At 39.2% G+C, this 15,976-nt stretch overlaps 2 protein-coding genes and 1 non-coding gene across 3 annotated transcripts; 2 read left to right on the forward strand and 1 right to left on the reverse strand.

Moving 5' to 3' along the window:
* Window positions 1-7,418: 7,418 nt before the first annotated feature.
* On the forward strand, window positions 7,419-8,446 carry LOC127097765 (sm-like protein LSM8). The gene is made up of 5 exons (XM_051036253.1): window positions 7,419-7,455; window positions 7,691-7,731; window positions 7,837-7,911; window positions 8,080-8,132; window positions 8,230-8,446. Exons 1-5 carry the CDS (start codon window positions 7,419-7,421, stop codon window positions 8,318-8,320), a joined length of 297 nt encoding a protein of 98 aa, XP_050892210.1. The 3' UTR covers window positions 8,321-8,446.
* On the forward strand, window positions 8,378-10,848 carry LOC127094990 (probable galactinol--sucrose galactosyltransferase 2). Its single transcript, XM_051033744.1, has 9 exons — window positions 8,378-8,421; window positions 8,499-8,657; window positions 8,765-8,875; window positions 9,016-9,568; window positions 9,648-9,715; window positions 9,812-9,946; window positions 10,108-10,325; window positions 10,424-10,512; window positions 10,612-10,848. The coding sequence occupies exons 1-9, from the start codon at window positions 8,378-8,380 to the stop codon at window positions 10,846-10,848; spliced, it is 1,614 nt and encodes a 537-aa protein (XP_050889701.1).
* A 1,389-nt stretch (window positions 10,849-12,237) lies between these two features.
* On the reverse strand, window positions 12,238-12,345 carry LOC127098897 (small nucleolar RNA R71). Its single transcript, XR_007793581.1, has one exon. It is a non-coding gene; the product is annotated as a small nucleolar RNA R71 (small nucleolar RNA).
* Between the last annotated feature and the right edge of the window lie 3,631 nt (window positions 12,346-15,976).

Here is a 15,976-nt window from a genome sequence, read left to right on the forward strand (position 1 = left end):
GTGAAGCAGAAACTTAGAAGAACTCATCCTGATATGGCAGTGAAGATCAAAGAGGAAGTTCAGAAGCAAATCGATATGGGGTTCCTGGTGACTTTTATATATCCTCAATGGGTGGCCAATATTGTGCCCGTGCCTAAGAAAAATGGAAAAGTCCGAATGTGTGTGGACTATAAAGACTTGAATAAAGCTAGTCCGAAAGATGATTTCCCTCTACCACATACTGATATGTTGGTAGATAATACAACTAAATTCAAAGTCTTCTCATTTATGGATGGATTTTCCGGATATAATCAGATTAAAATGGCTCCCGAGGATATGGAGAAGACACCATTCATCACACCTTGGGGAACATTCTGTTATCGAGTGATGCCCTTCGGTTTGAAGAACGCCGGAGCCACGTATCAACGAGTTATGACTACCTTGTTAAATGATATGATGCACAAGGAGATCCCATCAATGAGAGTCTTGATGGAGGCCAAGTTGACTGATGCTGAATGGGTTCAGAGTCGTTATGACCAGCTAAACTTGATTGAAGAGAAGAGATTGACTGCCATGTGCCACGGTCAGTTATATCAGTAGAGAATGAAGAAAGCTTTTGATAAGAAGGTCAAGCCTCGTGTGTTCCGAGAAGGTGACCTTGTGCTCAAGAAAGTCTTGTCTTTCGCGCCCGATTCCAGGGGCAAGTGGACTCCAAACTATGAAGGTCCATCTGTTGTTAAGAGAGCCTTTTCAGGCGGTGCTTTGATACTTACAACTAAGGATGGGGAGGATTTCACTCGTCCTGTGAATTCAGATGCAGTCAAGAAATACTTCGCCTAAAAAAACAAAAAAACTGAATAGCTCACTAAGTTGAAAACCCGAAAGGGCGGCTTAGGCAAAAATGAGCGTCTCGGTGGATTGAAAACCCGAAAGGGCCGTCCAGGCAAAAGTTAGAGACACAAAAAATATGTAATAATGATATATGTATCCCTCTAGATTGAGTACCTCATCCTGGGGCAATCTAGGCAAAAATTAGGGATTTGGCAAGTAACTGCATCCTGACAAGACCTTGTTCTACAACTGTCGTCCGTCAGAGATTCTTGCTCAATCATTATCAACTGAAGCTCCAAATACATCGGATTCAGAATTGGTGGAGAAATGGTCATTATGTTCAATGTAGCCCTCTTCCAATATATATCACCAATTTCAAATTTGAAAAGATCTATGGAGTCTTGCCATTTGCAGACCACCATTCCATCAAATAATTTTGAGCCTTTATCCAATTATTTACACTCTTATTTTGTTTCTATTCAAAAAATGTTTTGCATGTTTTAATTGAGAAATATCATTGTTTTTAAATAATTAAACTTTTCATAACTTGTTTTAAACAAAGTGAACATTCACCATGACGAAAGGATACTTAGGAGATCCTCAGTGCTCTCCCAAGGGTGGTACGATCCCCAACAGGGTAAGATTTTTGTCCATATTCCTGGCATGACTGTATCTCCTCCCTCTAGAACCCCTTGTGGTTTATCCTACCAAGTGGATTGCTTGTTGAGAGTCACCTCTCTTCCCTTCAGCAGAGTAACAATCTTTCTTCCTCAGCAGCTTGGATCTCTTTGGGAAAGAGCGGTATTTGGTGGTTGATCCCGATAAATCCTTTATCTCCTCGGATAGATTCCCCAGTAGAGTTGTTGGTGTGGTGGACCTTGTCTGTGATAACTCTCGTCCCCAGCTGGAATGATTGATGATTCATCCCCTGCAGAGTTCTTTGCTTCCTGGTATCTCTGATCCCCAGCAGATTGGATACTCTCCGGTGAACTTGGCTTTCTCTCTTGAGATGTAGTACCGGGTGGTTAGTTCCTGGACCTGGTTGTGTTAGATATGTCTGTCTGTCAGCATACATCATACATAAAACACGCATATTCATGCATAATTATAACATTCAGGTATTCATGTTGCATTCTTTGCCATATATCGTTGTTTGTTGTCTCCTGCTATTTGGTGATATACTTCCCCAAGCAGATGTGTGTGTTTGATCTCTCCATATAGAGTCAGCTCCATAAGCAGAAAGCGTCTATCCTTTATTCCATATTCCCCACGGGTTATATCCTCGTGGATGTTGATTGTTTTTGTTCCTTCCCAACACATATACTGGGATGGTTTTCCCCATTGACTTATATCCTCACCGGGACAAGTCTTGATTTGGTGTGCCTATCTAGTTTGATCCTAGATCGGTCTCTTGAGACTTTTTTCCTGTTTCCCCGTGGTAAATGAATAATCGCTCAATAATTAGTAATTATTATCCCGGCGGAGTCTGTGGTTCTCTACCCTCATACCGGTAGTTGTAAGTCATATTTCTGTGGTCTACTACCCAGTAACCGGTAGTTGTAAATCCCATTTTGTCCCCGTGCAGAGTTAAACCTTGATTGTTGTTCATCCTAACCGATGACGGGTACTCTTTTTTGTGGTTCTCTACCCTCATACCGGTAGATGTAATTCCCTCCTTGTTGGTTATCTTTATACAAAATTCGATATTGACATTCCTTAATTTTTTAGTATACCACCCAGTAACCGGTGATATATCTCTTGGATAATTGCTCTAATTACGCAATTTATCCCCAGCGGGTCATCTCTCGTCTATCTTGTTATTGTTAGTAACGATTGTTCCTCCCCTGAATTGGTCATCATTATATACCTAGTTTCGGTATCCCGATGCCTTTTCTTTTCGATCGATTTATCCTTTATTAACCCAGTAACCGGTTGTGGATAATCGTCCATGCGAGTATATTATCTATGTTCTGACGGTAATAGATAGTATATCTCATGCACTCTTTGGTCGAAGCCTTTTGTTCTTCCCCAGTTGAGTAAGATTCGCACCCCCTTTTCGGAGTCGAATGTCCATCCCATAATCGAGTTTGCTTTTTGCCCTCTTTTTGGATGATGAGTGTTTTGGGAATATTCCCCAATTCACGCCATGAATTGGTCATCATTATATACCTAGTTACGGTATCCCGATGCCTTTTCTTTTCGGTCGATTTATCCTTTATAACCCAGTAACCAGTTGTGGATAATCGTCCATGCGAGTATATTATCTACGTTCTGACGGTAATAGATAGTATATCTCATGCACTCTTTGGTCGAAGCCTTTTGTTCTTCCCCAGTTGAGTAAGATTCGTACCCCCTTTTCGGAGTCGAATGTCCATCCCATAATCGAGTTTGTTGTTTGCCCTCTTTTTGGATGATGAGTGTTTTGGGAATATTCCCTAATTCACGCCTTGATTGGTCATCATTATATACCTAGTTTCGGTATCTCGATGCCTTTTCTTTTCGGTCGATTTATCCTTTATTAACCCAGTAATCGGTTGTGGATAATCGTCCATGCGAGTACATTATCTATGTTCTGACGGTAATAGATAGTATATCTCATGCACTATTTGGTCGAAGCTTTCGTTCTTCCCCAGTCGAGTAAGATTCGTACCCCCTTTACGGAGTCGAATATCCATCTTATCATCGAGTTTGCTTTTAGCCCTCTTTTGGATGATGAGTGTTTTGGGAATATTCCCCAATTCACGCCTTGGTTGGTCACCTATTATATGCCCAGTAACCGGTATCCCTGGTGTTCCCTCCTCTCTGCTCCCTATTATGACTTTTTGTCCTCTATGGAGTCAGGTTTTCCTGAGTTGAGATATACCTTTTTAGGTCTTCCTCAGATGATTTGGTTGATTGATATCTCTCACCCTTATATCGGTCTTAGATATTCATTCTTCCCGAGAATGTTGTATCTCACCCTCATACCAGCGATCAGATCACATGTCTCCTTGAGCTTATTACCCAGTAACCGATAATACCTCGTCCCGCTGCTTCCCCAGGAGTGTCCTTTTAGGCATCCCCAACAAAGTCCCTTAGTGGATTGTTTTCATCCGGATTTTTATCCGAAGTATCCGTTGTGGATAGTTTTTGCTGTATTGGCATATTCCCTAATACATGCACCTTTGAGTCAGCTCGGGTCTTTCTATTGGATATTTTCCCTTTGGAATTATGTTCCCCAAGCGTTGAGTCGTGACCTGCTCACGCATTTTATTCCCTCTCCTATCCCCATAAGAGTCCCCAAAGTCTCTGTCCCATTGAGTGTATTTCTCATATGGATTGTCAGTTTCTCCGGATGTCTTTTCTTCTTTGTGGACACATATCCCCACAGAGTTCATACTATTTGCATACATACATATGCATCATGAGGTCTCTTAGGGACCAAAATTTGCCTCTTTATTATTATTGAAGCCCATTCTACCTCGGCGAGACGAAGGTTTTAACCTTCACTTCTCCGGCTAGAATGACCTTAAATAGGGGCATCTGTAAGATCCCAATTTTGACCCTAAGATCCCTCATGGCATCATAACATTGCATTTGCATAGCCTCAAGGATCATGAGCATCTTGGTTCCCTTTGCCTTTGGGTGGGACTCCTTGTGATTGGTTTGAGATCACCAAGCATGCTTGAATTATACATCATTGTTTCTCTTACTTTTGTTTACTAAAAAATAAAAAAAAAATAAAAAAAAGAAAAAAGAAAAAAAAAGAAAAAAAGAAAAAAGAAAAAAGAAAAAAAGAAATAAAGAAAGAAATAAATAAATAAATAAATAAATTTGGGCTTGGGCCTCTCTCATTTGAGCCCACAGATCCACAAAAATCAGGTTATAAATTCAGAGTTTCAGTGAAACAAAAGGAGGCCATTCCTATTACCCTGGCAGGAAAAAGAAAGTGAGAGAAGAGCTGACAGAGTTCAGAGCAACCTCCAGAGGTAAACCCTCAGATTGCTCTGCAAACCTCACGGGTGCAACTCAATTTCAATCGATCCTCCCCAATCAGGTATGCCCTATTTCCACTACTTTATACTTTCAACCTGAAATTTTTTGATACCCTTTTAATGTATGTGTTTGACAAGAGGTTTAGGCCTCCTGCCCTTGGTTGCTTTTTGTGAGTTTTTTTGTGAATTTTAATGGCATGATTCAGGTGGTTACATTTTGATTTGGGGGCAACTCTTGATTACCCTATCTTGATTCTCTAACCTGTTTGTTGAGTTTTTTTTGTGAGGGCTCACATGACTCTTGCAGAGATGGCCTGGTGTTCCACTTTATTTGTGGGATACCCCTGGAGGTTTATTCCGATTACATGTGCTTAATGGCTTGAGATATTTGTTTGTGACTGCTTATTCCAAAGGATGGGAGCTACTTGGATCATCAATATGATCTCAAGAGGGGAACTCCTAATGTGGTTTTATTTTCTTTTCCCTTATCTCTTGTATGTTTAGGAATTTAACCTTTTTTTTTCTCCCCATTCTAACCCAAGCCGAAACTTTTTGTGCAAACAATAACTTTTGTTTTCAACATTAAAAACCTAAGCCTTATGCTTTTGATTTTCAAAACTTATTTTTCATAACACTTATTCTGAATTGAACCTTTTAATCCACTTTAACCATACTTTTGTAAATACTTTTAATTGATAAATATAACCCATTCAAATACTTTTTGTGGTTTCAATGGCCACCTTCTTAATCAAACCCTTTTTTTATAACCATTAGCTATTAGGTTTGAGTTATCCTTGAGGTAGATATAATACTCACCTTTATCCTTAGTGATGGACAATGAGTCTTCCATGCTTATTATAGGGTTAACCCCTCACTAGCATGTTGAAGCTATCCTCACATGGTGGATTTGTGGTTTTAGGTTGATTTTTCTCGCTTTGATAACAAACACTACGCCAAAAATGACTTTTAACAGCGCATCTTAGACAGCGCTTTTAAAAGAAAGCGCTGTCTAAGGTTAAAATTAAAATAAAACACGGAAAATATTCCAAAAAAATAATGAAAGCGCTGTCTAAGGGGGGGTCTTAGACAGCGCTTTCTAAAAGCGCTGTCTAAGACCCCCCCTTAGACAGCGCTTTTAGAAAGCGCTTTTAAATATAGACCTTAGTCAGCGCTTTTGATAAAGCGCTGTCTAAAGTCTTTAAATTAAAAAAAAAATTAAAACCAAAAGCGCTGTCTAAGGGGGGGTTTAGAAAGCGCTTTTGGAAAGCGCTGTCTAAGCGCTTTTGGAAAGCGCTTTTAGAAAGCGCTTTTGGAAGTCTTCAATTCCACGAACACATAATCACAGAGCTTCTCGAAGACACTAATGGCGGTCTCGTCATTCTCTCTTCAGGTCACTCTCTATCGAAACTCATTTCATCTCTTCTCCTTCTTCACTCCACTTCTCAGGGAACACTTCTCATTCTATCTCCTTCCTCCGCCACTCTCAAATCCAAAATCAATTTCCATCTCAAAACCCTTAAACCCCCAATTCTACCAAGTCCCCGTCGAAATCACCGCCGACCTCCCCGTTAACCACCGCCACTCCCTCTACTCTTCCGGCTCCGTCTGTTTCATTACCCCTAGAATCCTCATCGTTGATCTTCTCACTAATAAACTACCTGCCTCAATTATCTCCGGACTCATCATCCTCAACGCTCATTCCGTTTCGGAGACTTCCACTGAAGCTTTTATTGTTAGGATTTTTCGTTCTCTCAATCGAAGTGCGTTTGTTCGTGTTTTCTCCGATAGGCCACAAGCGATGGTTTCGGGTTTTGCGAAGGCGGAGAGAACTATGAAGTGTTTGCATATTCGTAAGCTGCATCTTTGGCCGAGATTTCAGGTTTATGTTTCGCAGGAGCTTGAGCAGGACCCGCCGGATGTTGTCGATATTAGGGTTTCGATGAGTAAGTACATGATGGGGATTCAGAAGGCTATTGTTGAAGTTATGGGTGCGTGCTTGAAGGAGATGAGGAAGACGAATAAGGTTGATGTGGAGGATTTGACTATGTAACTTGAAAAGAACACCCTGGGCCATTATACAAAGTGCCCTAAAAGTTACCGATATGGATATGTGTTATGCGCACTATACTAGAGGCCACTTCAAATTTCATTTTCCCCAAATCAAAGCCAAAATCCCCCACCTCCTTCTCGTGTCTTCTGTGACGCTCTTCTCCACAAGCATAGGTACATATTTCTTCTCATTCTTTCTCGATCCTTCAATGTTATTTTCTCTCCGTTTCTTCTCCTCAGTTCCTTTTATTTATTTCCGTTTCGTTTCTATACCTTTACTATACTTTTTAATTTGCATCGTGATATACCATCGTTGCTGCTAAATATGAATACTTTAAGTTCTCAAGTAGCCTGAGTGGCCGCCACTAGTGGTGGTACAGTGACTATACTGTTGTGAACTTGCAAAACCTCTACTAACCAAGTTTAATCCTTGATTGATTTTGTAAATCATATTATTTGCTGACATTTACTTTGTTTGACATCTATTTGCATTTAGTCATGATAATGTTTGGATTTGATATTGAACCCTTTTGCAGTTGTGATCAAAATTTGACAACCAACTAAGCCAGTAACTATCTCTGCAAGATGTCGGCTGGACCTGGACTGGAATCCCTCGTAGATCGTAAGTAATATGTAACATATTCCCTTCTCAATGTATTGAGTACACAACTTTTACAAAAACATACTTTTCTAGACTTGCTAGACATTGCTCTTAGGTAATCCATTAGCATTTGCCTGACATTTAAAGGTAATGAAACCAATAAAACCAGTATTTCATCAAATCTTACTTCATTATAATGTGTTTAAGTGATGGTTATCAATGATTACTTTCACTAAAGCTTTTATTATTTTGGCAGAGACAATATCAGTCATTACAAATGACGGACGCAATATAGTGGTAAGCCTTGTGTACTCTGCATGAAAAAATTAACTCTTGATTGCATGTAATTTTTAAATGCCAGACACTGTTTTAGTTTCTAATTATGATGTTTTTTCTATTAAGGGTGTCCTAAAAGGCTTTGACCAGGAAACAAATATAATTCTTGACGAGTCACATGAACGAGTTTATTCTACCAAGGTATGAACGAAATGAATGATACTCTGCATTTGTTTAAAATTTGATTATGCATGACTTTGGTGACATAATGTTTGCACATTTAATCAGATTCTTTCCTGCGAGTTATATTTGGCGTTGCTCGTTTTACCTGTCTTCTTTTCGTTGTCTCATTCTTGTTTCTAATGACAGGAAGGTGTCCAGCAGCTTGTTCTAGGTTTATACATCATTAGGGGTGACAACATGTATGCCGGTTTCTCCAATATATTTTCAACTTTATCTGTTTTAGACTCTGGATATCCGCGTTTTAGAACCCTAACCCTTTTGTTTTGGATTTTGCAGAAGTGTTGTTGGTGAACTGGATGAGGATCTAGATTCCAATTTAGATTTGTCCAAGCTTAGAGCTCATCCCTTAAAACCTGTCATCCACTGAAGCAAACTTATCTTAGTTGTTAGGGCTTAGGAGTTGCTTTTGTATGGAACTGAACTCATGAGCTTTGAGAAGCTGGGATTGCAGGGTAGCATGTTATTTAAGTATGTGCTTGGATCCATTTTTGTAAGATGTAATAGTAATTTTAGACTCACAGATTCACTGGTCAAATATAAAATAGAAGTGTATGTCACTGCTTGCATGGGTGGGAAAAAATCGCATCTCTTATTATATGTGAAAGCCATGATTTTATTATCACAGATTTCATCATCGATGATGGTTGGCAACAGATTGAGAGTAAACCAAAAGATGCCGATTCTGTTGTACAAGAAGGAGCACAGTAAGATTTTATCTTGTTTCTTAATTTAGCATTTTTCATGCACATTGCATAGAAAAAGTCCTAATTTAGAAATGTATAACTGATCCTCGGAGATATGATTCTTGCAGGTTTGCGACACGGTTGACTGGTATTAAAGAAAACACTAAGTTTCAAAAGAATGGTGGGGGGAATGGCTTGGAGCATGTTGTAGATCAAACAAAGCAACTACACAATATGAAGTATGGTCTAGCATCCTGAAATCCTATAAATTCATTTCAAAATGATTCGTATTCTTCGAGTTGTTGAGTTATGTGACAGAAGAATTATCATGACTTAATTGTTTATTTTATGTTTCTGAATTTTTGGTTTTCTATGGCAGGTATGTATATGTTTGGCATGCTCTAGCTGGTTATTGGGGTGGAGTGAAGCCAACAACAATTGGAATGGAGCACTTCAACACTGTTGTAGCATACCCCATACACTCCCCGGGCGTTCTAGGAAATCAACCAGACGCCGTCATGGACAGCTTGACTGTCCATGGGTTAGGTCTGGTTCATCCGAAAAAGGTCTTTGATTTCTACAATGAGCTCCATGCTTACTTAGCTTCGTGCGGAGTAGATGGAGTGAAAGTTGATGTGCAAAACATTATCGAGACCCTTGGTTCAGGACATGGCGGAAGAGTCTCAATCACACGTAGCTATCATCAAGCTCTCGAGGCTTCTATTGCTCGAAATTTTTGCGACAACGGATGCATTTCTTGCATGTGTCACAATACTGATGGCCTCTATAGTGCCAAGCAGACTGCTGTTGTGAGAGCCTCTGATGACTTTTACCCACATGATCCTGCTTCTCATACCATTCATGTTTCATCGGTTACGTATAACTCAATTTTCCTTGGAGAGTTCATGCAACCTGACTGGGACATGTTTCATGTAAGTAGAAGTGAATCTGTATTTTGAGTACCTTTTAATAGCTATATTCTTGTTAACAAAAGTATATTGGTAATTTCAGAGTTTACACCCGGCAGCCGAGTATCATGCTGCAGCTCGTGCGATCAGTGGAGGCCCAATTTATGTCAGGTAGTATATTGACATTCATTGCAGTTCTTGTTCAACATTTGGTTATACATGACTATATGTATTAATATCATCATGTTGCTTTTGTTGCGTATATAGTGATAAACCAGGAAGGCATAATTTTGATCTTCTAAAGAAATTGGTTCTTCCTTATGGCTCGGTTCTCCGTGCTCAGTTACCCGCCCGACCCACTGTTGACTCTCTCTTTGTTGATCCAGCAAGAGATGGGAAAAGGTTTGTTAAATATTCTATCTGATATTCAGTGTTAAGAGTTTGACCTTGTAACTTCAAGAGACGGAGTTCAGCTCCTATCAGAGACAGTCATTGATAGGAGTTTTTCTTTAGTAGTCACTAGTTGGTATGCTTGAATCTTGTGTATTAAAATTCATTTTCAGCTTGCTCAAGATACGGAATTTGAACAAATGTTGTGGAGTTGTTGGTGTATTTAATTGTCAAGGTGCCGGGTGGTGCAAGATAGAGAAGAAAAACCGTATTCATTGCGAAACCCCTGAGACACTTACTGGCTCTGTCTGTACCTCTGATGTTGATCTTATTGCTCAAGTAGCTGGTGCTGATTGGAATGGAGATGCTGTTGTCTTTTCTTATAGATCAGGTAATTTCATTGAGCTTAAAATCTTTGAATTTCAAGAAGTGAAGTTGCTACTGTGAAATTCAACTTTATTAAAATATTGACTAGCATCCACATTTCAGGCAACATAGCTCTTTTACCAAAGGGTGCTTCAATGCCAGTGACATTAAAAGTTCTAGAATACGAGCTTTTCCATTTCTATCCAATCAAGGTAAGGCTTAAGCAAGTTTGTTATACAAGATATTGGGAAGAATTGTTTGTTTGGTACCGATGAACATGATATGCCGAATGAATTGATGCTTTTTGACAGGAAATCGCGCAAGGTATTTGGTTTGCACCAATAGGGCTATTGGATATGTTCAACACTGGAGGAGCTGTGGAACAGTTTGAAATCCATCAAAAAGGAGTAGCTGCATCAGTTAGCCTAAAAGTGAGAGGAAGTGGAAGATTTGGGGTTTACTGTTCCCAGAGGCCAGTGAAGTGTGTGGTGGGTGATAATGAAAATGAGTTCAAGTATGAGTCAGAGACTGGGTTGACAACTTTCTAAGTGAAATCGACTAATCCGGATACGTTATTGAAGTTTATATTAACATTGGTTATGTATAGGTTTTTGAAGTTTAAAATGAATTGAACTTTATAATTGAACTTTCTAAGTGAATCTAACATTTGCCTAAATTCATCTTTTATACCGTGACGGAGTACGTTCTTCGGATCCTCAATGTTTGTTCATAAATTTGTGTAATTAATGTGTACATTTGTAGTATTTGTAGTATATGTAATGACTTGTAAATGTGTACATAAATTTGTATATATTTTGATACATTTAAGGCAAAATTGGTTTGAATTGGTATATATATATATTTGTTAGCCAAAAATTGGTAGAAAAAAAGGCCAAAATGGCATATATAAAATGTGATAATTGTCTGTCAAAATCTGGTTGAAAACAGGTAGAAATTCTGGTTTATAAACCTGGAAAAAATGTGGTTTAAAACAAAAGCTTCAAAAATTTTCGTATACCTTAGACAGCGCTTTTGTAAAAAGCGCTGTCTAAGGGGGGGATTAGAAAGCGCTTTAGGCAAAAGCGCTGTCTAAGGGGGGGGCTTAGACAGCGCTTTTTGAAAAGCGCTGTCTAAGGGGGGGCTTAGACAGCGCTTTTTAAAAAGCGCTGTCTAAGGTATACCTAAAAAAATTAAAATAGGAGGGTCTTAGAAAGCGCTTTTGGCCAAAGCGCTGTCTAAGGGGGTGGGGCTTAGACAGCGCTTTTCAAAAGCGCTGTCTAAGGTATACCTAAAAAATTTAAAATAAGAGGGTCTTATAAAGCGCTTTTGGCCAAAGCGCTGTCTAAGGGGGGGGCTTAGACAGCGCTTTTAAGATTTAAAAAAGCGCTGTCTAAACCTTTAGCAGCGGAGGTTTAGACAGCGCTTTAAAGCGCTGTTTAAGGCTAAAAAAAGCGCTGTCTAAGGTCTTGTTTGTTGTAGTGAAAAGACCTTAAGGTTTTTGGACCAATCAATTCACCAACTTTTTTTTGAATTTTTTTACCCCGAACTACGGGGTTTTGATCCTAATCTTTTTTAAGATGGTACGTAGGCAATGGGTTCATCCATTCAAACACAAAATGTAAATAAATTTGTATATTCTTTTCTCATCCCTTCAATCATGTTTGCACAAATAAATTTTCACAAAAAAACAACAACCTTACAACAAATGTGAAAAGGGCTCCCTAGGAGTACCTAGGATGCTTTGGGTGCCTAACACCTTCCCATTGCATAACCAACCCCCTTACCCAGATCTCTGACATTTTTACTAGTTTTTGATTCGATAAAACTTTTAGGTTTTTGTTCGCTTTCTAACCATTCCTTTGGATAAATAGAAGTGCGGTGGTGACTCGACTTGTATGATTTACCTTGGATTTAGTCAATATCTCTAATGGTAACGAATACCCCGCTACACATATAACTAGATTTACCCAAAACCAAGGAGAATCGTTGTTCGAAGCTTGGGAGAGATATAAAGAATTGTTACGAGCATGCCCACATCATGGCTTAGAAAATTGGTTAATCATTCAAACCTTCTATAATGGACTTCATTACAACACAAAGATGACCCTCGACGCTGCCGCAGGCGATGCTCTGATGAACAAACCTTATCCTGAAGCTAGTGCCCTCATCGAAGATATGGCTCAAAACCATCAATCATGGGGAGTCGAACGAGCGACAGTTGAGAAGAAGGAAGCCCAAGGAGGAGTGCATGAACTAAGCTCTATAGACATGATGCAAGCTAAAATGGACGCATTAGCCCTTAAAGTCGAGCATATATGCATAAACCCGAATATTGTAGCCGCAGTTTCGTCGGATTGTGAGATATGTGGAACCAAAAGACACCAATCTGCAGAATGCAGTCTATTAAACGAAACCCACTCTGAGCAAGTGAACTACACCCAAGGGAACCCATATTCGAATACCTATAACCCTGGATGGAGGAATCATCCGAACTTCTCCTATAAAAACAATAACCCTATTCAAAATAATGCACCTCCGAGACCTAGTTATCAAGCCCCTAGATCAAATCAACCTATGCAACCTGTGCCACCAAAGCCGAGACTTGAGAAAATTATGGAAAATTTTATCACCGCTCAAACCCAACAAAACAAGGAGTTCATGAACCAAAACACATTCATGTTAACGAATTGATTACTCAGTTAGGAACCATGGTTGACCAAATAGTTACTCATACTAAGATGCTTGAAACCCAGATCTCTCAGGTAGCTTTAAACCAAGCCCCTCAGACTACTCCTGGAGGACAATTCCCTGGACAACCTCAACAAAATCCGAGAGGACAAGCCAATGCCATTACCCTATGAAGTGGGAACGCTTATGATGAGCCACCAAACCCTAGATTGAGTGAACCCAAAACTTCTAAGGAATGTACCAAACTCGCGGACGAAGTAAAGGAACCAGAGGAATCTGAAAACCAGGAATGTCGAGATAAAGGAGAAGAACCTAAAGACAAAACTTACGTACCACCCCCACCATATAAACCACCTATACCATATCCGCAAAGATCAAACAAACCCAGATCAATAAACAGTATCAAAAATTTATTAAAGTTATAGAAAAACATCATGTAGAAATCCCTTTCACAGAAGCCATCACCCAGATACCTTCTTATGCAAAGTTTCTCAAAGAAATCCTTACCAACAAACGTAGACTTGACGATCCGAAGCCTTTGGAATGTAATGCTATTTCGGAGGACAAATTAGCAAAGAAAGATAAAGATCCTGGAAATTTCTCCATTCCTTTCCTTTTGGGTAATCATGTCATCGGAAAAGCTTTTCTAGACTTAGGAGCTAGTGTGAGCTTAATGCCTTTAGCAGTTTGTGAGAGGTTAAACTTAGGAGAATTACAGCCCACTAAGATGTCATTTTAGTTAGCCGATAGATCTGTTAAATATCCGATAGGCATTTTAGAAGATGTTCTTGTTAGGATAGGTCAGTTATTTATCCCTACTGATTTTGTTGTCATGGACATCAAAGAGGACAATGATATACCAATCCTTCTAGGTAGACCATTCTTATCGACTGCAGGAGCCATAATAGATGTCAAGAAAGGAAAGTTAACATTTGAGGTAGGTGACGAGAAAATAGAATTTATACTTTCGAAATTTCTTATGGCACCTATGATGGGAGATTCGTGTTATGCCTTAGATATCATTGATGAATGTGTTAGAGAATTAGAACAAAAAGAAATTATAAAAACAATTAAGTTACCATCAACTCTCATAAGGGAAGATGATGACTTTAAGAAACCCTACATCGATGATAACCTTTATGAATGTTTATCCCTTACCCCAGATCCTATGCCATGCCCTAAGAAACCAACCTTAGAACTTAAGGAACTGCCTAAGAATCTGAGATATGAGTTCCTCGATGAAAAGATGAACCGTCCAGTTATAGTTAGTGCTACCTTGAGCCAAAAGGAAACGAACCAACTTTTAGACGTTTTACGAAGATATCCCTCAGCCTTAGGATATAATATCTCTGACCTGAAAGGTATAAGCCCATCCGTATGCATGCATCGGATTTCGCTCGAAGAAGATTCAAAACCCTCTAGGGAACATCAGAGAAGAATAAACCCTATAATGAGTGATGTTGTTAAAGAGGAAGTTCTTAAGTTACTTGAGGCAGGTATCATCTACCAGATCTCAGATAGTAAGTGGGTGAGCCCTGTGCATGTAGTACCTAAAAAGGGAGGCATCACAGTCGTGCAAAACGATAAAGGCGAACATGTAGCAGAACATTTAGAAGGAGGATGGCGGATGTGTATAGATTATAGAAAATTAAATAAAGCAACTAGGAATGATCATTTCCCTTTACCATTTATAGACCAGATGTTGGAGCGTCTAGCCAGACACTCTTACTTCTGCTATCTAGATGGATACTCTGGATTCTTTCAAATACCTATCCACCCCGAAGATCAAGAAAAAACTACCTTTACATGCCCTTATGGAACTTTTGCCTATAGACGAATGCCATTCGGCCTCTGTAATGCCCAAGCTACTTTCCAACGCTGCATGATGTCAATCTTTGCAGATTACCTAGATGGTATCATGGAAGTGTTTATGGACGATTTCTCGGTTTGCGGATTTTATTTCCACAATTGCCTTGCTAACCTTGAGAAAATCCTGGAGAGATGCGTGGAGGTGAACCTCGTGCTAAACTGGGAAAAATGTCATTTCATGGTAACCGAAGGAATAGTTTTAGGACATATAGTTTCTGAAAAAGGTATAGAGGTAGATAAAGCTAAAATAGAAGTTATAGAAAACCTAAAATCCCCAAAAACCATCAGAGAAGCCCGAAGCTTTCTTGGACACGCTGGATTCTACCGGCGTTTTATTAAGGACTTCTCCAAAATAACTAAACCTTTAACCAGACTTTTAATGAAAGATGTTGAATTCATTTTCGATGAAAAATGTAATGACGCATTTAATCTTTTAAAGCAAGCATTAGTATCTGCACCCATTATGAAACCACCTGATTGGTCAGAACCGTTTGAGATAATGTGCGATGCTAGTGATTATGCAGTTGGAGCCGTTCTAGGACAAAGGAAAGATAAAAAATTACATGCCATTTATTATGCAAGTAGAACCCTAGATACTGCCCAACTTAACTACGCAACAACTGAAAAAGAATTACTCACTGTAGTTTTCGTTATAGACAAATTTAGATCTTATCTAGTAGGAGAAAAAATTATAGTTTACACCGATCATGCTGCCATTCGTTACCTATTAAGTAAAAAAGATGGAAAGCCTAGATTACTCCGATGGATTCTATTACTGCAAGAGTTTGATTTAGACATAAGAGATAAAAAAAGGCACTGAAAATGTAGTAGCCGATCACCTTTCTAGGCTAGAACATCTAAAACCTGAACTAGTACCCATAAATGATGATTTCGCCTATGATAGACTGATAGCTAAAGTAGAAACCATTGAAGATAATAACCTAGATCCTTATGAGCACCCTCAAAATTCCTTAGCAATAAGTAACGTACCCTGGTATGCAGATTTCGTTAATTACCTAGCTGCTGATATAGTACCCCCTGATCTTGATTACCACCGCAAGAAGAAATTCTTCCACGATGTGAGAAACTTCTATTGGGACGAACCGCTCCTTTTCAAAA

The sequence above is a fragment of the Lathyrus oleraceus genome, chromosome 6 (assembly GCF_024323335.1).
Source record: "Lathyrus oleraceus cultivar Zhongwan6 chromosome 6, CAAS_Psat_ZW6_1.0, whole genome shotgun sequence".
Classification (NCBI taxonomy): Eukaryota; Viridiplantae; Streptophyta; class Magnoliopsida; order Fabales; family Fabaceae; genus Lathyrus; species Lathyrus oleraceus.

Bases quoted from the DNA above. Each gene is read 5' to 3' on its own strand.
- LOC127097765 (XM_051036253.1), top strand. From the start codon at position 7,419: ATGTCGGCTGGACCTGGACTGGAATCCCTCGTAGATC. The intron at 7,456-7,690 runs GTAAGTAATATG...TTATTTTGGCAG, and splicing joins ACTGGAATCCCTCGTAGATC to AGACAATATCAGTCATTACA. The intron at 8,133-8,229 runs GTATGCCGGTTT...TGGATTTTGCAG, and splicing joins ATCATTAGGGGTGACAACAT to AAGTGTTGTTGGTGAACTGG.
- LOC127094990 (XM_051033744.1), top strand. From the start codon at position 8,378: ATGAGCTTTGAGAAGCTGGGATTGCAGGGTAGCATGTTATTTAA. The intron at 8,422-8,498 runs GTATGTGCTTGG...AATATAAAATAG, and splicing joins CAGGGTAGCATGTTATTTAA to AAGTGTATGTCACTGCTTGC. The intron at 10,326-10,423 runs GTAATTTCATTG...TCCACATTTCAG, and splicing joins TGTCTTTTCTTATAGATCAG to GCAACATAGCTCTTTTACCA.